We start from the raw sequence: 25,996 nt of genomic DNA, 5'->3' as shown, positions 1-25,996 counted from the left end.
TCCATATATATTCATACAAGTGCTTTGCTTGAAATATAATATATAATAAAATGCCTTTCCTTCCTCAATGGTTTCGTAAAAAACATCGCCTGCATTATTATTGGAGCGAATGTATTTTATATCGATTTCTCCCTTGATTGTCAATGAATAATAAATGTTAAACTTTTAATATATTTCGATTTTTTTAAATATATCTATTCAGATATTATGCTCACCGACATGCACGATCTCCTTAACAAACTCCTCCGCGAGCATCCGGAGGTGTGGCGTTCTTGCCGGACATCAAAGAACGGAATCTACGATGAATTGGCGCGCAGATTTAACGAAAAATCAAACCGTAGAGTAACTGTCACGTGGCTTGCAAAGACCCTAGACCGAATCAGAAGAACGATAAAAAAAATTGAGGAAGGGTCGTCCCGTACCGCTCTTACCGCATATGCGTGGTATGCTGAAGAGCTGGGATATAAGAAGGCAGCTGCAACCATAAGGAGTTATAAATATAGATCTTTCCAACATGGTGGCAAATGTTGCAACCGATTTAACCACCACCAACAAAAAAACATCACAAGCTAACGTAGTTGGTATTGGTGTAACTTCCGCATCAAATATTGACGGGGTAACCAAAGTTTCAATCGATTCAAAGAGTTCATCGAACGATTCGACAGTAAGATCTACATCGATAATATCATCTAAAAGCAACCCGTGTTGGGATTTAGATGAGGACTATGACGATTTATGAATTCTCCCCTACTATTGTTCTTCTCTCTCCCCTTCTGCAGCAACGGACTAAGTTCAAATGAACTGATGACTTTATATCTTCAATTATTATTATTATTATTATTTTTTTTTTTGTAGTTTTTAATTATCGCTGGATATATTAAAAACATTTGTAAAAATTCTAGAAGTTGATGTAATTGTAATAAGTAATAGAAAGAAAGAAGGATGGTTTGTAGCGTCCGGAATCAATTCGTAAAGATTCTAAAAAAATGCTGCATTCTTGATTAATGTAAGATTCTGTGATTTAACTGGACTCATATGTCCACACAACGGTATCAAGTTCTTGAAATTCTCGAAGCTTTAACCCGATAACCCCTAATAACAATGTGCTCAAAGCATGCGCAAGACATGAATGAATCTGTGTTTTTCGTTGGTATGGTATTAAGATGGAATCTGAAAATGATTGAAATTAAATCAAAGTTTCGAAAGGTTTCTTCATTAAGACTTTAGAGAATAAGCATATACAATTATCAAGAATTTTGCATGTATTGTACGACTTTAGAGAATAAACGCATATTCGTTCTCAATAATTCAAAAGGCCTTTGTAAAAAAGCCATCGATGCGAGATTAAATTAAGGTTGTATGTGCATTTTCACAGAGATGTATCAACACAACGTTTAGTTTTCTACTCAGTCTCGCACGAGTTCTTATGCAGTGAGGATGTGCTGACGGAATTTTTTCGCAAATATAGCAATATAGCAATGCATTGAGTAAAGATGTATGTGCATTTACACAGATGTATAACAATGCTTCAACTGCAATTGACAAGATTCTCATACAGTACCGCTCGAGTTAATAATATGAAGAAAGCCTTTTGTAAAGAGTTTTGAAAATATTTGAAAAGGCCACGATTATCGTTAAGAGTTTTTCTCGGAGATGGCAGGCAAGCGGATAGCGTAACTTATATAAAGGCATGAACATGCTTAAGATTACTCTGTGAAAACAATAACTGCGCTTACTCAACTTAAAAAAGATTACAGAAATGGCTATAAAATGCGACAGCCGGGAAGGTGTGGTTACCATTTCACAGACAAGGGCAGAAGAAAAAAAAGAAAAACGAGAAGTAAAAAATCTCAGCCTTTACAGAAGTTGTTGTTTGTATTGTTTTTTCTTCTTTTGTAACGACGTTCATAGCATTGTCAATCACACCAAACAATAAAACCGATTTGAGACCTTTTTCACACATTCGTTGGTTTTTGATAACAAAATGTAGCTGCAAGAAATTATTCATTATCTTGACCTTAATTAACTCCTTGGTAGTACAGAGAAGGACTCTTTCGGAAACGGGCCATTCACCAGATATGACATTGAGATTATGTTGAAGAGTTGAGGAGGACAGTCCAGTACAGCGTTTTAACATTCGATTTTCAAATGTTTTTATACGTTTCTCAATATATTTTGGGAAATTACAAGATTGAGAATGTGTAAATTTAATCTTAGACCTAACTAAAGCTTTGACTTTTGTACACAGTCAAAGCTTTCTTTGGTAGGCAAGCGTGACTAATTGTTCGTCATGTACTACTGATATTGCATCCAGATTGACATTCTTTGAAGGCGTCCTCCTTGGGTTTGCAGAACTTTCACATATGTTTCTATCTACCGCACTTAGAGTATTACTTTAGAGAGGGTACCAAGTACTCCACGGGTAGATTGCAAAAATTAAATTTGATCACTTTAGGGTAGGCTTTCATCATTGTTTCTAACAAAGTTCCTAGCATAACGAGCAGCGCTAAACATCGCAGCAACTTGGTGGCCATCTACCTTCATCAACATGTGAAATTAACTGTGCGGTAAATTTCTCGCGCAACAACGCCAAAGCCATGCATGTTGTGTGGCCAGTGGCACCGTCCTGTTGAAACCGTGCGTATTAAATTTCATTTTTTTTTTTTTATTTATTTATTTATTTTTTTTTTTACCCATCTATACATGAAGTTCAACTAAAGAAAATTACAGTCGAATTCAGTGCATCTTAATAGAAAATCTGTCACTAATTGTTTTAAAACTAGCATACAATAAAAAGGAAGAAAAAAAGAACAATAATAATAATAGCAATGTAAGCTTAAAAATGAATGAAAAAGTTAAAAATGATAATTCATGTATAAATAAATAAAAAGAGAGAAAAAAAAAAAAACATGCTCCCAGCTAGCATAGCAACATTTCTGGTCCAGTTTCTTTCAATTTCTTAGTTTTACTAGCAGTGCGTGCAGATGGATGATTGTGTGCACCGTAATCTTCTCCCAAAACACGAAAAGTACCTGTTACAGAATCAGTACTTTTGCTTCATATCGTAAGATGCCACAATCTTTTCTAAAAATTGTAACTTTAATAACAGTCTAAAGTAAAACAGACAGAAAAAATCTCACACGTAGAACAACCCATGACAAATTTATTCGTCGTTTTAAAATTAAAAATTACAATAAATCGTAAAAGTGGTTATCTTTTCTCATGGTTTGCCAATTAAACTACCAAATGTGAGACATCACTGGTATACCCAGGTGAATAACGTGGAGGCAGCAAGTTTATGGGCTGACGATTTTTATTTAATAATGGCAGCGGAGCATGTATTTTAGGGGAATGCTTCAGCTTCGTAGTTTCTTCCAAGCAGCGTCTTGATCTCAAAGCATCCATGTCGCCGGTCCAAGCATTTTCTGGTCCGCGATGACCACCCAAACGATGATAACGGCGTTTATCGACGGCATAACTAATAGTGCCAGTATGTGAATTAAGACCAATATTATATTGACGTTGCATAGCCAAAGAAGCTCGTATAGTTTTACGTTTCTTATGAAATATGAAACTTAAAGATTGTTATTCCAACTCAAAAGAAAGAGAAATTTACCTCTATGGTTCCACGCCACTTTCCAGCTGCATGGCGAGCTATATCTAAGCGTTTTTGTTTTTTTACCTGGTGCCTTTTATAGATGACTTCGATGATTATAAGGCCTACCCCAATTGCTACACCAGCCGCAACTAAAATAAACACGCCGGCCATATTTTTCAAACCTAAAGTGTTGGGTGTTTTTTCAAATTGTTCACATTGTTGGGCGTTGCCATGAAATATCCAAGCTTTGTCTAACGCTTCCATGAAACCGCCTAAAATTAAGTGAAAGTGGCCTGTTAATTGTTAAATGAAGTTGCATTTGCTTACTTTCATGAAACTCTAAAATGGCCAAAGTAACGGCATCTGTCCAAGGGGAGCCTTTCTGCAAACCTATGCCATAACCACTGCGACCAAAAAGCTCACCTGCTGTAACCAATTCACAATCTTTAGAAGCTTCATATTCCAAGCGCGATGAATCCCAGATAAAAGCCATGAGCTTTCTAATAAATGATTTTTGAATGCAAATTATACTTATTCTTATGGCCATAGAATGTTTAGAAACTTGCCCTTTCTTAACATCTTCTATGGCCTGTTCAGCCGTGTCATAATTATTGGCTTCCATGGTGCGGTACATATTTGACAATTCGACTTGTCGTCTAAAGTACATGTCCACCGACGACCCTTTAACTGTGGCACACGTTAAATTTTCCATTGTATTGCGTAAACGGGCATCATTTATCCCGCTCAGCTTGGTTTTTGGACGTTCCAAAACAAGGAACGCTGCTAAATTTGCGGTATACGAAGCTACGATGATCATAGCAAAGCCCGCCCAAACCATACCTAAAACACGTGCAGAAAAGCTGCGCGGTGTGCCCTCGCCGATACCGCTATTCAGCAACACACCCCAAGCAAACCAAACAGCTGAGCTAAGATTCAAGGGCTTCTCTTCATGACTGTCCGCATGAGATAATTTGAAACGACCGAAAGGAGAGAATCTTATGGGCGGTATAAGAGAGAAACGGCCATAGGAGGATAAACTGCTTATAAAAGCGAAATATAGTGTCATGTTACCTTACCTGTCGAGTAGGTATAGAACCAAGGCGACCACATGAACTGACACCATTACCAATATCCAAAGAGTGTTACTAAATGGTTGTAAAAAAGAAACTAAAGTACTCGAGCGTGACGGCTTCTTTTCAAGTATCGTAATTCCTTGATATTTAAATGGTTTTGAAAACTCAATATATTCGGCACGCTCTGGATTAATAGTTAACGGTGCTACAATCATATCTGCTCGCTCATTAACTAATTCGCCTATTAAGCCAGTCCACTCTTTCCGTGGAGGTGAGGGAGGTAAACTACTGCTGCTCGAATTCTTTAGTATATAATGACCGAATTGTCCGTCCGGCGACAAGGCCAAATTATAAGTAAAATTAATTCGTTGCGACAAAGCTTTTAAAAGGTCAATGCAATAACCGCGGCAGCAAAAATCGTTTTCTGAAAAACCGAGTCAAGCAAAGATTAAACTCAGAGCAACTCAAGGAGTTGGTTAGCTCTTTCGGCTTCGTACCTATTCCATTCGAGGTATTAAAGAGTGGACATGATACCTCGTCTTCCATACATTGTACCTCATCATCGGTTAAGTGCCGAACGTAAACAAAGGGTTTTTCCTGTATGGTCAAAACTTTTAGATGGGTGGGTATCATAATTCCTTTAGGCTTCTTTTTTTGTTTACCAGGCCAAATTACTTGGCTATCATTGATATTTAAGCGCATGGTAGCTTTCCCCTGCGAATACGAAAATCATAAAGCTTCTCTTTTACTTATTTATTTATTTTTTTTTTTTGAGAAAATTTGTAGTTACAGAGTCATAATAGAATTTTCCGACTGGCAGCTTCTTTTGTTTGGCTCGTATATTAATGACGTCATAACCAGCATATATGCGATCGCCGTTATCATCAAAGGCCACTTGTCCGGTTTCGCCCGTGATATTACGCGTTTTAAGATAATGAAATAAACGTTTACCTGTATTAAAATTGAAAAGGAATGGGAACACGTCTTGTTTATCAAGTTAATTATTGAAGAGTTAAGATTAATTAATAAAAATAAAATAAAATTTGGGCGAACGCTTAACCAAAAGCATGTCAACTTTCTAAGAAGGGCATATAATTATAACGCAGAAGAAACTACAATGGCAGCGACCACTGTCTAAATAGTATATAGTAGCCAGCGTCAAAAATTGAAGGTAAAAGAATAAAAAAGGCAGGAACTTAGCAATTGAGAACGAAAATAAAGAAGCGCATTTTTTAATCAAGCCATGGACAGAAAGGACATTTCAAAACTTTAGACTCCTTTTCTCAGGCCAGCAAAGAGCATAACTCATAGAATGTTTGATGATATTTTTAGAATAGCATCCTACAAAGGAGCACGTGTGATATATTTGATAAGATAATTTGAACATTTTTGTTTTTGCTTGAAACTTGGAGTTTTTCGTTCGTTGTTAAATTATGTAATACCCTTTTTTTAAGATAGGGCTCTCACCACTAGATTGTGCGTATTCTTTTCTTTTCCGCTAATCGTTTTCATCGGCCGGCAACCGCGCATGTGCATTTGGTTTTTCGCTCTTTAGGGAATTTATTATTTGGAAAAATTAATTAGCTGAAATTAACTGGATTTGGTACTTCTGTAACAATATCATTTCTTTTTATACCCATCACCGAAGGACGAAGGGGGTTTGCAATGCCCAGAAAGAAGCGTCAGAGACCCCACAAAGTATATATATTCTCGATCAGCAACAAATTCTAAATCGATTTAAGCAAATCCGTCGGTCTATCGATTCGTCCGTCCGCAAAAATGAAGTTATCGACTTCTAATTTAGCAGAAACATTGGTAGTTCCTGCTCAAACGACACGCCCACAGCACCACGTAGACCGAGAACATGTTCATGTGCCTGTTTCCAATCTGAAATGCATCTAAAAATATCTGCCTGTTCGTCTATCCATCTGTCTGTTTGCGTAAATTTGTAGTACTTGTGGTAAACGCTCTCCTATTAGCGAAAATGATATCACATACAAATTTCTAAAAAAGTTTAGAATCGACCTACATTTTTCAAAGAACACGCCTACAACGCCGACACGCCTACGCGACAAAGACTTTTATTTTGAAAATAGAAAAAATCAGCTGCGCCCACTCCATATTATAGAGCATGAAAATTTCATTCTTTCACTTCTTTTGTCTTTCTTTGCGGTAAAATGAATGGGCGACGGGTATAAAGGTTTCTCCTCCGACAGAATTTAATTTTTTTGTTACCTTGCGGTGTATTTTTTCTGTACCGATATTTGATTTTTCAAGTATGAAGGAAATAAAAAGGACACATAGAAAGTATCTTCTTTGAGAACGGTGCTAAGCAGACAGGTATATTCATGAAAATATTGATTCGTATATAATCATTTAAATATGTTTAAGCTACGTCTGTTTGTTGGATTTCAAAATTCACTCTGGCTACAAACGCTGTCTTTAATCTTACAGTTGTTGTCTTTGCTGTCGGGGAATAGGTATTACCATAATTATTATGTTTTCATTACTAAAGCGTTTAGTTAACTTGACACAGTGGTGAACCGTACTAGAAGTGGGTTGTATTCGACCACTTTTTCAATCCTCCAATGAAGTAATTTTTAACTCACTTAATGAAGTGGGCTGACTCATTTTGTCAACACGTTCGCATCACCCAGAAGGAAGCTGGAGAGGAGAATGCGATAACGCCTGTTGGTTATAATATAATTATGATGGATGTTTAATGCATAAAGCCATGGGGTGTTTAAAAAAATCTGATTTCTTGAACATTAAAGTCTTATGTGTTTATGTGGTGGTTACGCGAAATTCGGCCCCCGCCGATTATAACTTTCTTACTTGTTTTTCTTCTTCTGGATAGTTTGCAAATTAAATAGGTAATAAAGCATTTCACATTTGCACATACTTTAAGGAGGAATTATTCATCGCACTATTAGGTGCAGATATAATGGTATTATATGGTTTCGTAAATTTACCTGATTCCCAATTTACTCCAGAATCATCACAGTTTTTTGGAGGTTCAGTGATAGTTTCATTCGTCATCATTTCCTTAATAGCTGAGGCGAGAACATATACAGAGTCCTAAAGAAAAGATATAGGAATTTAAGACCAAACAATTTTGATCGCGATGTAAGTAAAAATTCCAAATAGATTTTAATGATTATTTTAACAAGGATCTTCTCATATGATTTTTATTTAATGAAAATTTTCCTAATTGCCCCGTTTCAATTTGTTCTCTTTCTCTTTGAAGGATGCACCCAAAAACGGGCGTAATTTGCTCGACTTAGAAATTCATATATATAATATATATATATATACGTCAGAGCGATGACAAAGGTGTAAATATGCAGAGTTTGCATTTGTGTTTCGCAATAGCTTTGCAAGACGTGTAGATTCACTCAAGAACAAATTGATTTAAGTGCTTACATATGGTAAGAACAAGATCGTGCTTTAGCTTAGACCTTGTGGGCTGCTAATAGATGGAGAAGATCATAAAGCACTTGTCACTTTGACAGTAAATGAAGTTAATCTCACTCGAATATGACGATTATCGCTGTTGGCGTGCTCCAGTTGTAAGCCCAACACTCCGTCAGGCGTATTATTGGCACTTAAGGCTTGTTCCGTTACGAACCATACATGTCCGGACTCTGTCATATTATAATTTCCAGCATCGCGGAATATGATCTGAGCATCTTCAGTGCTAAGATTTGCAAAAGAACTTACAAGCAGATCTAGATATTGACATATTATTGTGAGTACCTAGCATACAATAAATAGACTCGGCTTTGAGCAGTTTTCATGTCATCTAAGTGTTCCATAAAACTTTCCAATTTTGGTTCAAATTCAACAATTAATTCGACAGTGGCACGTACGTCAATGTCATCGTAATAGTTTTGAGAAGTAGTTTGGAAACGACCGAGTATAGCGCGACCATCGGTGTCCGAACTATGGATAATGATGACCTGAAATAGACTACTTTAAGTATGCAAATGTAAAGTAATAAAAACTATATTTTTGCTGACTTTTGTGTAACCAAAGTGATTCAACATCTCAAGCCAGACATCAGCTTGATGATAATAAGGCGGTACTGTACGTAGAAAAGAAACATGAATATTTTTATCCGAAAAAGCAGCATCGCGTGATGATATCCCTATAACTGGTATTTGAAAGAATCCACTTGTGTAGCTAACAGCTGCTGGAGACAAATCACCTGAAGTTTGCTCATGTGATACTACAACAGCATAAACCTGTGAATGGACACATAAAAAGCAAATTATTAAACATATGATGAATAAGTAAATGCAAGTCGCACTACATAGTATGTATGGAACGCGCCTGGAAACAATTATCATTTTATGATCACCGTACACATTGGTTGAAGTGAATTGTTGTGAGAACGTATCTTGCTCTATGCAACTATTTATGAATTGCGTCAATGGCGAAATCAGTGAAATTTCGTCTTAACTAATTATTTGTTGATACATTTTTTAAGACATTGTTAGGGCAATCACAATTTGCATGCTTAATATTTAAGATAGTAGGCAAAATAAGTAAGAAAGTTATATTCGATTGCTACCGCTATTCACTTTATCAATATCAATTTTATCGTACCGTGGTAAGATCATAAATTAATAATTACTAAATTGGTGTCGGTAATTTGGTAGGGTAGCATAAAATTGCCAATATTTTCGGTTCTTATTATTGAACCAGTATTAAGGAGTTTTCACAGTTTAAGGTGAATTACTAACAGATTTTCTTTAGAATAAAACGAAAAATGAGTCATATAACCAAACACCTAACGTAATTTCGAAGTAACACATTTAGCTTCTTGCTTCTGGCTCTCCTACGTGCTAGCAGCCGCCATTACGAATATAGATTGCATTGCCATCGTAAACATCGGTCGCACATCAAAGGAGTAGATTTCTTTAGGATCTATTGATATGTTGCAGTGATATCCGCAAGTCGGAATCTTGCAAAATTTTGATCTAGATTTTTCCTACGTTGATAGGAACGAGATTGCGGTTAACATGCATACAGTGTGGATGGTAGGATAGTCGATTTTTTCGTTAGTTTTATTTAATTTGGTTCTTAATATACACTTAATACACTTAATATAATCTTCTCAATTTAGTTTGAATAGATGTCAATTGAAGGCTTGTTGCGGTTTTGAGGAGTTGGTTCATGTTGAAAACAGTTACTTCTATGATATTCAGATGATTCGGCTTAACAGTATTTGATGTTGTTAAGATTATGGTAGAGTTGGTTTCTTCAGCTTTCCTATCTGGTGCGTAGTCATTTAATATTGATTGCTTTTTTACAATCGCAACAAATGTAGTTTGGTTCTTAATATCTACGACAAGCCTTCCTCAGATCCAATAAAAATTGGAATCATGGCGTTGAAATATATATCAATAACATATAGCGCATTGAAGACACCCATCAGATGAAAAAAGAATATATGTTGGGAATTTTCTCATGTTTGGGAACTGGTGAAATAATTTCAACTGCCAAATTTAAAATTTTTTTTGGTTGTTTTTTCGTTAAATTTTTTGTTATCACAGCGTTAAAATGGCACAGGCAGGAATATTGTGCCCGCGGAGTGATTTATGCGGACAAAAATCTCTCCTCTTTTTTCTTTTGGTTTGTTGAGTGGAGATGGACTAATAATAGATTTGTGGCTTATATGTTGAGATAATAAACTGTCGTAATTTTTGGTCACAATTATGTATAAAACGCGACAAAAAAAAAAGAGTGGCCGTAATAACTGGAGCCGGTATGTTAAGGGTAATTGTGTGTGTGTGTGTGTGTAATTGCGCTCGTGATTTGACGTGGCTATGGCACCCAAATCAGAGGGCTTATCGACTGCCGGTTTACTAGGCACAATTGAAATAATTGTGTTAGCCTCTCGATTGGGTGATGAAAGCAATTTTTTCTACCCATCCTCGACTACTTAGCGTTCCCGAGGGCATGTATAAAAATCTTTGAAACCGTTTCTATCAGTAACTGTTGGTTGGGCTGTTATCCCGGGGAACACCAACCAAGAATCCAACCGAATAAATTTTAATATATATAATTCTTTTTAATTTTTTTCTTATCCCTTTTTCTTCCTCTCAATTTTTAAAAAATTGGATTACCTTCTTAAACCTCCTTTTTTTCCTTTTTTTGTTTTAAATTATCTGAATTCTCGTAAATTTTATTTTTCCACTAACACTGGTAAAGCACAAAGATTAGCCAGCTGCCTTTTGCTGAGATGTCGTATTGTATCAAGTGTGAATGAAATGTGAATGACGGGCGAAAATCAACAGTGTGGTAGACTTTCAACAATGTGGTAGACTTTCCGTAGCAACTCCTGCTATATGTAAGTTCTTCTTCTCAACAAGAAATGCAATATTTTAACCGATGCTCTAAATCTCAATCACCATTACTCTCGCTGCTTTCGTGATGTTGCTAAGTTACAAGTGTTGTTGGGCAATTTGACCCCATTGTTATTACGCCACCATCCATTTATCTAACGAAGAGCGAAAAAATCATTGACATTATAATATTTTTGAAAAGTCAGTTGATATTGATGGATTTAACAACTTATGTTTAAAGTAGTTACGTAAAGAAGGACTCGAATATTTCACAAGAATCGTAAGCAGTTGTCTCGAAATGTGTTACTTCCCGCAAATATGGAAATTTTCTAAAGTAATTTTAACTTTTAACCAAATAAACTAGTAAATTACCAGTCGATGAGCCTGATTTCGTCAGTTTGGACGGAGGAATATTGGAAAAAATGATAAAGGTGAAGGTTATTTCCTTCATTGATGAAAGTAATGTCATTCCTTCCCAACAGATTCCATTCAGAAAGGGACACAACAATGCACACTCATTTTCAAAATTCGTCATTTTATTAAATCAAAATTTAGTTCTGGAAGTTCTAATAGATTGGTTTTGTTCGACATTAATTTTGCTTTCGATTCAGTTTGGCATGATGCCGGTGCTTCACATTCGCATTTCATTCACACTTGACACAACACGTCATCTCCGCAAACGGCAGCTGGATAATTTTTGTGTTTACCGGTGTTAGTGAAAAAAAAAAAAGAAAGAGATTTTAAATATTTGAAAAAAGGAAAAGAGGGTTAATAAAGTAATAAAATAACCAAAGAAAACAATTTTAAAGAGGGAAAAGGAGGGAAGGGGGAGGAATCTCTCGTGAGAGAAAAATTAAGAAGCAATACATATATTCAATTATTATTTTTTGTTTTTTCTTTGTGATTTTTTCTTTTTGTGTTCCCTGTGATAACAACCAAAACAACATCAGCCCGTCTCCCTATGGAGACTGGGTCTGATCTTATAACTACTAATAGAGACTGTTTTGAAAATTTTTACATGAATGCCACTGGGCAAGAGATCGAAAATGGGTGAGAATAATATTCTTTTATCTGATAACGGAGAAGCTAACGCAAACGTTTTAATTCCGCCTAGTAAACAGGCTACCGACAAGCCCTCTGATTTGGATGCTACAGCCGCCCCAAATCTCGAGATTAATTTGTACGATTGCCTTTCCAACTGCAATTTTGTCGTTTTTGTCGAAACGTGCGCGGACGCAGAAGGAAATCGCATCAATATTAACTCCAATCTCTATTTCTATGATTACTTGAAGGATTTCGGTATGTACGGCTTACTAGAATTAAAAGTTGTCAGCAGGGGTAGAGCCAAACTGCTTTTCAGCTCCGCTGCCAATGCCAACAATTTTGTTAAGAATGATGAATTTAATAAAAAGAATTTAAAAGCGTACATACCGAGGTCGTTCACTGAGACATTTGGAGTTATTCGAAACATCCCATGCACATATAGTGTCGATGATATAATTAAAAACGCCGTATCCGATATTCCGATTAAGTCCGCTGTCCGTTTCCAAAGAAGAAATCCCAACAACAAAGACGAGTGGATTCCGACAACCAGCATCAAAGTTGGCTTCAAAAGGAGAGCCCTCCCTAAGGCAATAAAATTTAACTATTGTAATCTGCCGGTCGAATACTTTATACCCACTTTAAAGCAGTGCTTTAAGTGTGGCAGATACGGTCACGTATCTAAATTCTGCAAAGCCAAAGAGAGCAGGTGCCTTAACTGTGGAAAGTCTCCGAAGTGTATAAATTGTGAGGCGATGAAGTGCTTGTCCTGTGGCTCAGGTGAGCACAACGCTCTCAATAAGTGTTGCCCTAATAGGGAAATTGAATTAAACATCAACAGGATAATGGCGATTAAAAATCTTTCGTATAAAGAGGTCAAAGAGAATTTTTCCGAAAATTATTTCGAATGTCTCGATGACATCACCTATGACGACAATTTCCCTCCACTGGGGAACACGTCTGTAATTTCGACCAAGGATGATAATCAAAATGCCAACAAAATCTTAACCAAAAATAAATACAATGCTGTCGTCAAAAGGAAATTGATTCCCTCCAAATCTCTTATCAATTCACCCACCAAGCCTTCTCCCAATGCACCCCCCAAGTCATCTGGAAAAAGCCTTCTTGGACCGAAAATTTCAAACAACTATTTGCGGTCTTCAGAACTTGAAACATTAATTCTCGCGATTCAAGAAAGTATCCGTCCGATGATCCCTCATAATCTTATTAATGAATTTGAAGAAAAAATGTCTGTCTGTGCCATTTCTTGCCCCGTTCAAACACCCAGTACTGCGAGGAAATCCGCTGGGATTCTTTCTCAATTTTTAACATGATATACTTTTTACAATATAATATTCAAAGTGACCAACGTAACCTATCGTTTTTGGATTTTTACTTACACTCAAACAAGATTGATTTTTGTATCTTAAGTGAAGTTTTTCTGAAAGATGAAAATTGTTTCGAAGTTAAAGTTTCAAATTATGCCTCAGCCACCAAATGCCGAAATGATGGCTATGGTGGTGTTAGTATATTAGTTAAGAAAGGTGTCAATTTCAGACGTATTCCCTATAACTCCGCCGTTGACATCATCATCATCAAAACCATCAACCTGAAACCGAATCTTTTCATAGCCTCATGCTACTTTCCACCCAGTCTCGATGTGCAAACCTTTCGTGATGAGATTCAGAGATTATGCGACTTTCTTGACGGTGAACAAAATATGATTCTAGCTGGAGATTTCAATGCAAGACACCGCCTGTATGGCGATCGAGTCTCTACCAACAAAGGCAAAATCCTTGTAAATGCCATCAATTCCAGCAGTTTCAATGTCTTAAGTAACGGCAATACTACATTTCACTGTAACCGGAGCGGTCGCACGACGAGCAGTGTCTTGGATCTAAGTTTCTCGAACTCAGCTATTTTATCTTTCAACTGGAACACGTGCAATGTTTCCATTGGCAAAAGTCGGCACTCCCCCATTATATTCCACAGTTGTAACAATTCCGTCAAGAAAATAGAAAATTTCATTTCACGCAACTTCCTTATGGACCGTCTGTCTAAAGTTGATCTTCCTTCTGATTTATCATCAATTCAAAATGTCTTTCAGTCTGTGATCATGTCTGCTAGAACCAACTTTCCTGACATTGAGGTTTCTCACCTAAACCTTGGTGGAATCCTTCCCTGTCAACACTTTTGCGCAAATACCAAGCTGCAAGAAAAAAAATGAGTAAATATGCCAATCCAGTCAACTACATTGAATATATGAAAACACTGAAAGAACGGAGGTCTGCAGTTAGAAAGGCGAAAAGGACACATAGAGCCATCGCTATTAAAGAGTTATGTGGTGACGGCAACCCCCTTTTCTTCTGGAATTATATCAATGGTCATCGACATTCTAGTCGAAAATTAAGCGGTTGTGCTGTGTGGAATGACCGTGATAATAAAAAATACTTAGATATGCTCAAGAGCTGCATTCTAATTGTTACTCCTATTACAATGCCTTCGATTCCTTTTAGTAGTATCAGTAACACACCCTTTTCATTGCATGAGCTAATGTATGTTTTACATTCCAGAAAGAGAGCTACTGCTGCAGGTTGTGATGGAGTCAAGTATGACATGCTCACAGTACTGTCTGGAGGAAGCTTTAGCATGCTTTTGCATGCAATTAACAACTGCTGGTCCACCAACTTTATTCCCTCTGATTTGCGTTGCATCAAAATAGTTCCCATTCCTAAGGCAGGTAAAGACTTAAATGATTTAAGTAGCTTCAGACCAACTTCACTGATATCTGTATTCATAAAGACTATCAACCTCATGGTTAAGGAGAGACTAACTGCTTTCCTGAAAACTGAGAACATTATTCCAGCTCGTTCTTACGCCTATCAAATCTACGAATATGTGCGTTAATGAACTGTGTTTTCTCATAGCCGACTTAAAAAAAGCAGGGAAAATGGTTGTCATGCTCTCCCTGGACATCAGCAAAGCCTATGACTGTGTCAACATGATTAAGCTTGGTAGAATTCTCTTAAACTTTTCGATTCCTCTTCAAATGCGGCTGTGGATACTTAATTTTTTATCCAAGCGTGTGTTGGTGATGGGTACCGAAAAAGTTGAAATATGCGGTGGTATCCCACAAGGCAGTTGTTTAAGCCCCATACTCTTCAATTTATACGCAGCTTCTTTGCATGATCATCAAGATGACAAAACTCACATTTTTCAATATGCAGACGATTTTCTAATCGTAACCGCGGACTCATCTTTTCCATCAGCTGTCAATAACCTCTCGATGAAAGCGAACTTGTTTTTCGATGCATGCGCTGATCTTAATTTTAACCCCAGCAAGGCAAACACTATTTATTTTGCCAAAGGTTCTAAACGTGAAATCAGACTTCTTATCAAAGGTACCCAAGTTAATCAGGTAAAATCTCTTCGATTTCTTGGGAGAATTTAAAATGACAGCTTAACCCTTCGTGGGCATTATGAAAAGGCGTTCAAAGATTGTCAGTCTGGATGCAACATCATCAAACTCATGACAAACAATCAGGCAGGCTTGCCTCCCAAAAATGCTTTGACCGTTTACAAATCTTTAGTCAGGTCCAAAATTGAATTTGGACATTCCATATGTTGCAATTTCCCAAAATATATTGAAAAACGTATACAAGCATTTGAAAACCGAATGTTGAAGCGTTGTACTGGACTGACCCCCTCAACTCCTCAACATATTCTCAATGTTATATCTGGTGAATGGCCAGTTTCCGAAAGAGCCCTTTTTTGCACTGCCAAGGAGTTAATTAAAGTCAAGATGATAAATCCTTCCTTTTTTCAGGAAATTATATCTATCAGTGATACTGTCACTTGCAGCTATACTTTCTGCTATCAAAAACTTCGTCATATTTTTGATATGTTAGATTCAATTCCCCCCTTGAATTTCATTACCAGCAAATGCAAAGTCTGCATGAACATTCTCGAACCGATCTCTACCTCAAAACAAAATGTCAACTTCTCTTGTATGAGGTTGTTATGCCAAGAAAAGCTCCTTTTTTATTACAACAACGGATATGATATATATGCCACTGACGGTTCCGTCGGACATAATATATCTGGCTTGTCGGTCGTGAAACATCTATCTGAAACAATACTTCGAGTCAAAGTGGAAGAGGAACTTTCCTCTACTTTTATTGAGTTGCTCGCCATTCGACATGCTATTATGGTTGCTATTTCCGATGGTATCAGACGTTTTGTTATTTTTTCCGACAGCAGGTCAGCTCTACTTCTAATAAATAAAAGAGATGCAGAAAATCAATATGTGTTTGACATTCCCAAGACGTTGCACGAATCTCAAGTGGATGACTGCCACCTCGTTTGGGTACCTCGCCATTGCGGCTTTTTTTAAAATGTAAAAGCCGACTTTCATGCAGAGAGAGCTCGTGTTGATGGGACAATTTTGTCCATCAAATATACTCCCAATGAAGCAATTCGAGCAATTCGCAACCACATCCTTCAACGACAAATTTAAAGTAATCGCGCGCGTTAAATCCAATCGTCTTTTCTATAAATTAAATCCCACATTTCAATTCAAACCCTTCTCTGTATCTTCTTTTAATTCCTGGGAAATCAAAATTCTTTATAGACTCATGAGTGGTCACACTTATGACAAAGTTTATTTAAAAATTTTTCGCGCTATACCATGTGATGTTTGTGAAGTTTGCAATGTTGTTGAGTCTGCTGAGCATCTAATCTTCAGATGTCACAGGTTTGATGGCATTAGAGATTCCTTTAGCTTGTTCAAGTTATATGGCTGTCTCCTCGATCTCTTTGCAGCAAAAAATGTACGTCATCTCGGGGAACTAACTTGCTTTATTAGAAAAGCCAATTTATCTTTTTAGAATTTTTCTTTTTCCTCCTCTTTCCTTTTTTTTTTTTTTGTTTTTTTTTTCTTTTTTTGCGTTCTTTTTTTTTTTTTTTTTTTGTTTGTTTAAAGATGGATTGGACCAGTTAAGTTAATGTTAGATCCATAATCCAGAAACGAAGTTGAGAGCGATTGATGAAAAAATTTAAGCATAGGTAGACTGATGTGGCAGAGTGTTCGCAATGAGAGGCTCTGTTCCGCTGTCAATCCATAAATCACCGTCCTTGTTACTGTACTGTCAAGATCCGGCTAATAATGCCGATAAAAGAAAAAGTGTAGGCGATTCGTGATTGTAATAGAAATACTAAATGTAAAATTAGAATGAAAACTCAGCTGATTTGATAAAGGCAGTCAGTTGCTTCAAATGCCTAAAGTTACCAGCACGAAAAATTTCATATAGATTGTTATACAGGTTAAATATACTGAAAGATTGTCTAAGGATGTCAAACCTCCTGCACTCAAAAATAAGGTGCTCGGCAGACTCAGTAATATTGCAATCCTCACAGATGTCAGAGGAGGAGACTTTGATCATTTTAAAATAGACCTTGTCGTAGGTGTGATTACTCATAAGACGGTGAAGAACTTTAAATTCCCATGTTGTGAATTTTCCTTTAGGTAGAAGCGTGGGTGTCAAAAAAGGGTAAATTTTGTAGAACAGCCGGTCACTTTTTTCTCTAGCTAAAACATGATACTCATCTTTCCATTCTTTTATGATGAGTTTTTTGACTAGCAGAAAAGCTTCGCTGGGGGGGTAGTTTATGGACAAAACTGTACCATCGAACCTAGCTTGACGAGCATGGAAGTCAGCTTTTTCATTGATACTAAAACCGCAGTGACCTGGGATCCAGATGATGTGGCATTTTTCAATACTTGTGTCTTTTAAAAGGTTGTAGATATCGAAGACATACTTATTGAATGGGTCTTTGTTCTTGATTAAAATTAGAGCAGATTTGCTGTCAGAGAAAACTACAAATTTTTTCAGCTTAATTTCAGATGCGTGGATGATTGCTTGTCTGATGGCCAGAAGTTCAATGAAAGTGGATGATAGTTCTTGTAGAACTTTAAATTTTCCTATAAGTAAGTTTGGGTATTCAATAATTGAAAAACTAGAGATGTCCGAATTGATAGATCCATCCGTTGCGTATATTTTGAAGTTATTTTCGACGAAGTGGTTAAGTTTTTGCAGACAAGCCATTCGAAGACAAGACCCTGATCGATTTTTTTTTGAGTTTGTGATTGAATTAAGTAAGTTTAATTCAACTACGCATTTATCATGAATAATATTATTCCAGGAGGGTATTGAGTTAACTTTATTGAAGATGTTACTGAATTTTTTGAAGCAGTTAGAGTAACTACTGATGACATGATTGTGTCTGGAAGCGACCTCGTCAAAGAAGGCGGGTTTGAAGATTTTTACCTTGAGAAGCTCTTTTGCAGTTACAAGATAAATTCTCTTAGCAACGGGGAGTTCATAAGAGGTGGAACGTAAAATTGATGTTGGTGTTGAGGGGGACAAACCGGTACAACGTCTTAGGATTGAGTGTTGAAAGGTTTGTATTTTTTTTAATGTATACGCAGGAGCGTTACACGATGTAGAGTAGGGATATTCAATTTTGGATCTAACAATAGATTTGTAAACGTTTAATACTTTCCTAGGTGGGAGTCCGGTGTGAATGTTGGTCAGAAGTTTGATGACATTTGAGCCTGTGTTGCAATTTTCGAGGCTATCCTTGTAATGCTCATGCGTGGTTAAACTTGAGTTGATTATTCTGCCCAAAAATTTAAAAGAGGAAGACGGACTGATTTTTATACCATTGATTGTAACGTAAAAAATTTTTTTGGGACCCTTAGCAAAGCGAACGACTTTTGATTTTTCCGGGTTGAAAGTTAGATTTAAGTCTGCACAAAGTTTGTGAAAAAGATTGGCTTTAGTGTCGAGGTTACGGACTGCTTCCATTAATGATTTTCCAGCAGAGATAATGAGGAAATCGTCAGCATATTGAAATAAATGGGTAGAATTGTCCTGTAATTGATGTAAACCGGTTGTGTATAAATTGAAGAGTACTGGGCTGAGACAGCTACCTTGAGGTAAGCCTCCACAAACTTCGACTGTATGTGAATCTAATACGAGAGTTCTCGAGGAAAGAAAGTTGAGAACCCAATGCCTATTTTGTGTCGGGATTTTAAAATCAGATAGAATTTGGTCCAGTTTCGCTAAGTTTACACAGTCATAAGCTTTATTAATGTCTAAGCAAAGCATAACTACCTGGTTCCCATTTGCTTTTTCATTTGCAATTGTGAAAAGGACTTCATTAAGGCACATACCGGTGGAGATATTTTTTTGGTAAGCAAAGGACCTTGACGGGAGAAGGTGTGAGTGATTCAGGAATTTTGTTAGTCTTTCTTTAATCATTTGGTTGGTAATTTTTAGAAGAACAGGCAAGAGGGATATGGGTCTGAAGTTGGTGAATATTTCAAGATCTTTTCCGGGTTTAGGAATGGGCACTATTTTAATTGTACGCCAAACGGTGGGAAACGAGTTGGTCATCCAGCGCTCATTTATAGCAGATAGCAGGGTTAGAAGGCTTGGCATGGGAAGGACCTTTATCATTTCATATTTGATTCCGTCATGGCCTGCTGCTGTGGACTTCTTTTTCGACTTAAGGACGTGCATGAGTTCATCAAGGGAGAATGGAGAGATGTTTTCCATCCGAGAGTTAAGTAAGGAGGTTTGGAGACCACATGTCGAGGGAACTTGAGCTTTCAGCCATTCAAGGTAGGATTTGTTGTTGAGATCATCCCAAATGGGGTGCTTGTATTTCTTTTTTGTGGTGCGATGACCATTTAAAAATTTCCAGAATGGCTTTGTATTGCTATTTGAACACAGCTCTTCGATAACGAGGGCTCGATGGCATCTTTTGGCTTTTCTAATCGATTTCTTCCATTCTTTTTGTGATAACTTGAAATCTTCAAAATTAGAAATATTGGGGTATTTGGAAAATTTTTGTTTAGCAGCCTGTAATCTACGGAATTGTGAAGTGAGCAGCTCGTTCCACCAAGGTTTTGGTGAGTAGGAATTCGAGATTTGGATGTCGGATTTGGTGTTAATTATTTCTTGTTGAAATGAGCACTGGATAGATTCGACCTGTGGCTCAAGACATACGTGAATAAGATTATTTAGGAGTTTTTTCTTCGAGATAAAGTCATTTATCTTGTACGAGGTAATAGAGGTGGCATTAAAGAGAATAGGAAGGTGGTGGCTGTTTCCCAGGAAAATTTCTTTTTTAACCTCCCGTTTGAATGTGAGATGGGTTGCGTTAGTGAAAGTAAGATCCAACACGCTACCACAATTGTTGGTCGTAGAGTGAAAATAGGTTGGTGAATTATCATTCAGACAATAGAAGTTACTAGCTTTAATGATTTCTTGCAAGGCTTTGCCTTTATTGTTTGACACGGAGTCACCAAAGCAAGGGTGTCTTGCATTGAAATCTCCTGCAATTATGACATTGTGGAAACTATTGAGCATATCACAGACACGATTAAAGTCATCCCGGAAAGATTGAATGGGGATGTTGGGCTTGAAATAGCAAGCAGCAATGACGATATTAGGTTTTAGACATGATAATGACTATGTCAGCATTCGATTTAAATGGGATTTGTTTGAAGGATATGCCTTTTCTGGCAAGGATGGCAACACCTCCATAGCCGTCACTTCTACATTTATAAGCGGAGTTGTAATTTGAGATTTTGAGATCGGAAATTTTTTCATCGGACAGAAAGATTTCACTCAAGATGGCGAAATCAGTTCGGTTGGAATTTATGAAAAAATCAAGAGAATGGGCATTACGCCTGAAGCTTTGTATGTTATACTGTAGGAAGGACGTCATGAGAAATGTTAGAACATGATAGGGCCGACCCAGATGTACCTTGTTTTAAAAGATCAAATTTTCATTTAAGGGAAATTATTTCTGTTTGGATGGTTTTAAGCATGTCTTCTTGAGAAGAGATGGAGAGAATCTTGAAAATCTTTTCCAGAATTATCTCCATTTCAGTGGATTTATGGTAATTGATGAAAGTATGCTTTTCAGGGGGCGGGGTAGGTTTTTTTGGCTCCTGCGACTTGTTACTGTAAGTCGAGGACGTCTTGAGAGACATTCTATGCAAGGACTTGGGAATACTTGTTTTATTTTTTAAAACTGCATTGAAGTTTTTGTTAATTAAAATATTATTTGTATCAATAGTAGGGTCTCTGATATTGTTAGGAGCATTGCTGTCCTTCATTGCTGGGAAGTTTACGTCATAGTTTTCAAGTAAATTGTATGGGTTGTTAGAGAATTTCTCTTTGTATTCTCTAAAAGATAAGTTCTGGATGGTTAAAATTTTTTTAAATTTTCCTCTTTCTTTCTTTTTGGACACTCTCGAAATGTTACGTTGTGGTCCAGCGACCCGCAACCTAGACATTTGATTGAGAGGCATGAGTCCGTAGGACAGGCCGGTGACTTGCCACAGTTCAGGCATCTGCTTTCCTTACTTTTGCAGAATTTGGCGATGTGACCAAATCGGCCGCAATTATAGCAGAGCCTGACGGAAGGAATGAAGTAGTCAACTGGAATATTGCAATAGTTGAATTTTATACTCTTGGGAATTAGTTTACCCTTGAAACCAATTTTTAGGCTGTTTGTAGGGATGAACATTTCTCTGTCTGCAGGGTCTCTTCTGAGGATTCTTGTAACAGAAATGATTTCAATATCAGAGGTAGCTGAGTTGAGAAAGTCCTCTTCCTTAATTGAAGGTGGAATGTTTTTTACGATCCCAAATTTTTCTGTGAAAATTCTAGGGATGTAGGCCTTGCAAGACTTTGGACCAAAATCATTGTTTATTATAAAGTTGTTGGCATCAACCGCAGTGGCAAAACCAAGTTTGGCTTTGCCATTGCTGACGGTTTTGATATTAATCAAACCATCCAATTTGAGATCTTTGATGTGTTCGAAAAAAAATAAATCTGAGTTAAGGCGAAAAGGTTTCTCTAGGTTATTGTTGCATACTTCAATGAATACGTAGCACTCACCGGTCGTGTCGTCACTATAACGATTTGGACTAGTTGGGTCAGAGCTCTTTCCTTTTATGGGACTACTATTATTGTTACTGTTCACAGAGCTGTCTTTATTGGGAGGCTTATTCCTAGAGGGAGCGATCGGGGACTTTAAGGAGGTGATATTGACATCCTCAGTCAAGTCTTTTACAGATGAATTGTTCTTATCAGAGATGATCTTTTTGAGACCTTCGTTCTGGGCTGTGATTCTTCTTTTAAATGAACCCTTGCTATGCGTGATTCGAACAAAATTTTCGAAATCATCATCATTTGATAACATGTTTGAGAGCCTCACCCCCTTGAAGGGCGGGCGTTTTTTTGCGTTCAATCATTTTCAATTACCATAACATTCCTTTTCGTTTTCAGCCAAAGTTTGCAACACTGTCTAACTTTCAAGCACTCAACAAGCACACTTACATACACACACACACACAATTACATTTAATATGCTCACTCCAGTTATTACGGCCGCTCTTTTTTTTTTTTGTTACGTTTTATACATAATCGTGACTAAAAATTACAACAATTTATTATTTGGACATATAAGCAACAAAACTATTGGCTTAGTACATCTCTGTTCAACATACCAAAAAAAAAAAAAAAAAAAAAAAATGCCGGTGCTTCGTCAGAACTGTCCTCTGGAAATTGTTAAAATTGTGTTAAAATGGCACAAAGCTTTTTGAAAGACAGGACCTTTAACGTCTATTTGGCTTCTTCAGAACAGTACAGAAAGTGGCAAGTTCATAAGAAGAACGTACAGAGTGAGGCAACGATTAGAGCTGGTCCATTTAAAGTTGCGAAGAATTTAAATAAGTAAAGCTATCATTATGGATACGTTTATTCTTTGATTAAATGGCAGGCTTTTACAAATCGAATTGACGGCAGAGCGGGTGCACTTTTGATTGCACGTAGGATGGTTTCGCTGGACTAACGCATGACTTTTGCACTTTGGATTATCGTAGTAAACCCACCTCTCATCGACCACCACAATATGCGACGGCAAGCAATGTAGCGATGTTGAAAGGGTTCGAAATGGCATTTTCAGTCAATTAAGTCATTTTCCTTCCTTTTGGACCCTTTTCTCGTATGTTAACGTCTAGAAGGAACTGGATTCATCAACTACCATGCTGTTTGAAAGTTCTTTGAGAGTTTGAGATGGGTTTTCGTTCTATAAGTCTTGTCTTCAAACTTTTTTTGCCCTCCAGGCGGTTCTTTCTCACCGACATTAAAATCATCACTTTTAAGCTGTTGAAGCCAAAACCGACAATTGGACAGCAGATTTCTTCAAAACAAACGATAAAACTAGTTTTAGAAGTAGAATTTCCACAATGCAGTTTTGAGCGTTCGTCCATTAGCATCTGCATAAACTGAATAACTCAATAATACTGAATGCAAAATCATTATTATACGTGGAGAAAAGACAAAACGGTAGAATTTAACCGTTGTACATGTTGACCACATTCTTTATCATTTTCGCCAATAAATGCCACTAATCAAAATTAACTTAAGCACCTATTATAATCTGTGCACTGTGTTTGTAGGGAGATAATGTCCCTTTTTTACCGTGGTTTTGAATGATAAAATTTGCTGTGAATTTCAGGTTTTTACTTGTTGCCCTCGGAACAGACAGATCACTAAACATAAACGGAAAAAATATATGCCAGAGTTTAGTTTTCTATCTAGATTTTAACCAAATACATTCAACGGACGGACTGATATAACGTACTACGATAATATAGAAGAATACATAAATTTTATGGGATCTTCAATATATATGTATGTCCGGGTGTGACGAACGAAAATATAAAACTAGTAACTAAATTTTCATTGGCGGATACTAAAAGGATATGGACGCAGTTTCTTTGCAGAATCTTTTTCTGTGGAAAAATTTTCGCCAGCTTATTATCTCACACGGGCTTCATACTTCCTCGAGCTGTCAGATGTAAAGGCGTAAAATATTAAAAATACTTACTCTTTTATCGATAAGCTTGTCGCAAACGTTGAAAACAGTTTTTATAGGATTTTTATCCATGCGTATAGTTTTACCGTAATAAGTCATATTGCGGCTGGTTTTATAATTTTGATCAAAATTTAAATGCTATTGGATAATGCAAAAGAATTTATTTTTGTTATTTTTTGAAAAATTTTAAAAAAATTTTGTCTAACTTCTTACCGAAATTGTTAAACGGAAATGTTTTTCACTTTCAAAATCGTTTAAAACACCGCCTACGTTATATTTTTCAGCATCATCTGAATTATTTGAAAAGCTTGTAACTTTGTTGAAAACAATTAAAGTCGTTAAAACAATAGCACTTCGCAACATCATCTTCACAGTTGTCAGTTAGCACTGTTTATTTAGAACATAATAAACTTTATTTTCGCGTGGTATCACTTAAATTACTTTGCCCTTGCGGAACTAACGGCAATTATACCGATCCAAGCGAAAAGATTAGCACGGCAATAATTAAGTCCAAGGACGTAAATATAGATGACATCTCTGAAAACATTCCGTCTTATTTTTAGAAAGTACTAACTTTCAAACGAGACCTGCAAAAGTCTCATATCTCCTCGATCATTTGTTGACCAAATGCAATGGCTTCGAACTTCATTTGTTCATAATTTTTTTTTAATTTCTTAATTTTTAAGTGGTTTGGGAACTACTACTCTCGGGAACTTCATTTCTCTCGAAAAAAATGATTTATCGGTAGTTTACTGATTTGATTTTACACTAGCTCGTACAGATATCGCTGAAGGCAGTGGATGCCCAAAAGACGTGCTTCCATCAGAATACATCGAAAATTTTTTCAAAATTATTCTCGATAATTGAAAAATGAAATTTACGACAAAGATATGCATAAGCAGTTTATTATTTTGTATGAAAATTTATGCTTGAGAAGGCTGTTTTCCAAGTTGGTACTGCTTGTATTCGCTGAACGAAAAAAAGACTGCAATTTAGGTGGAACACTATTTGGGCTTTTTAACTGCAAAAAAAGTATTTTTCCTACGGTACATTGGACGCACATTGGACGTCAACACTTCGGTGTCGACTCGACAGTCCGCTGAATTAAAAGGATCTGATGAAAGACGTGCGAAGTTGCTTAGAACATTTATGAACTCCGTTGTTAGGGCTGCGCGTGTTTTTCTGTTCACTGATTATCTTAAAGAGGGAAGAACGATGAGAGAAGTTTTCTAATTCGGTCTTTTAATTAAATTTTCAATTAGATTGTGAAGAGCAGAAAAAATATCATTTCTTGACAACTAAAGCACATTAGCTTTATTGTTAAGTTCGCGTTTCCTATTTGGCGAATTTGTTTTTAGGTACCATCGGGAGGAATGGAGAAACAGACAAAAAGCTTTGGGATGTAAAATTTCGTGCTTATTCAGAATATGTACCACGGTTACATCGATAACCCTAAATCGATACAGATATACAGATTATATATTCTTGTAAGATATTAATGCTGAAAAATCGATATAGTGGTAAAAAGAATTTGAATCCCTTTCGTGCGTCAGCTGTGTAATAAACGTTTCAATACTGAATACTGGGCAAGAGGGCTATTGAGTAATTAATTTGATGTGATTTCTAATGAAAGACCACGCTATTTTCACAAAACACATAAACATACATTCGCAGACTTAAAATTCGGAGTGTTTACATCCTTTTGAGAATTCTTTCGCTTTCCTTTCTAAAGACGATGGGTTTTTTGTGCGTTAGGATTAAATTGTAAATATTTTGTTTCATCAAAAATTCTTCCCAACTGATTACGTCATTAGATATTTTAATTTAAAGTAATTTATATTCGCAGCTTCCGTTCTTTTGTACGAAAGACTTCTCAATAAAAATTATCGTTCGTGCCCCATTCACTTCTTCGAAAGAGTTGTTTTTTATTTGATGGTTTAACCGTGTAATTTAACTGCAATTTTCTTCGTAAA

The 25,996-nt window shown here is 36.6% G+C and overlaps 2 protein-coding genes across 6 annotated transcripts in view; one reads left to right on the top strand and one right to left on the bottom strand.

Moving 5' to 3' along the window:
• Positions 1–436, top strand: part of LOC119642642 — a 31,133-nt gene extending 30,697 nt beyond the window's left edge. For both annotated transcript variants that reach the window (XM_038041853.1, XM_038041852.1), the window contains exon 7: positions 203–436. In XM_038041853.1, coding sequence (XP_037897781.1) covers positions 203–346 — 144 coding nt within the window. In that variant the 3' untranslated portion in view covers positions 347–436. The remainder of the gene's footprint in view (positions 1–202) is intronic.
• A 2,698-nt stretch (positions 437–3,134) lies between these two features.
• On the bottom strand, positions 3,135–25,979 carry LOC119642656 (glutamate [NMDA] receptor subunit 1). Of its 4 annotated transcripts, none has more exons than XM_038041885.1 (14): positions 25,690–25,979; positions 24,237–24,992; positions 24,036–24,161; positions 8,691–8,915; positions 8,428–8,630; positions 8,203–8,368; positions 7,644–7,749; positions 5,462–5,622; positions 5,169–5,385; positions 4,675–5,095; positions 4,165–4,593; positions 3,926–4,098; positions 3,617–3,870; positions 3,135–3,558 (listed from the first exon to the last, which is right to left on the bottom strand). In XM_038041885.1, the coding sequence occupies exons 2-14, from the start codon at positions 24,387–24,389 to the stop codon at positions 3,235–3,237; spliced, it is 2,958 nt and encodes a 985-aa protein (XP_037897813.1). In that variant the 5' UTR covers positions 24,390–24,992; positions 25,690–25,979; the 3' UTR covers positions 3,135–3,234. The 4 variants fall into 4 exon arrangements, with proteins under 4 accessions (XP_037897813.1, XP_037897812.1, XP_037897814.1 ...); XM_038041884.1 differs by having other exon boundaries at positions 24,237–24,560; XM_038041886.1 differs by having other exon boundaries at positions 25,830–25,979.
• Between the last annotated feature and the right edge of the window lie 17 nt (positions 25,980–25,996).

Source organism: Glossina fuscipes, unplaced genomic scaffold (assembly GCF_014805625.2).
Source record: "Glossina fuscipes isolate IAEA_lab_2018 unplaced genomic scaffold, Yale_Gfus_2 238, whole genome shotgun sequence".
Taxonomy (NCBI): domain Eukaryota; kingdom Metazoa; phylum Arthropoda; class Insecta; order Diptera; family Glossinidae; genus Glossina; species Glossina fuscipes.
Note: the sequence above shows the minus strand (reverse complement) of the source record. Positions and strands in the feature narration are given on the sequence as shown.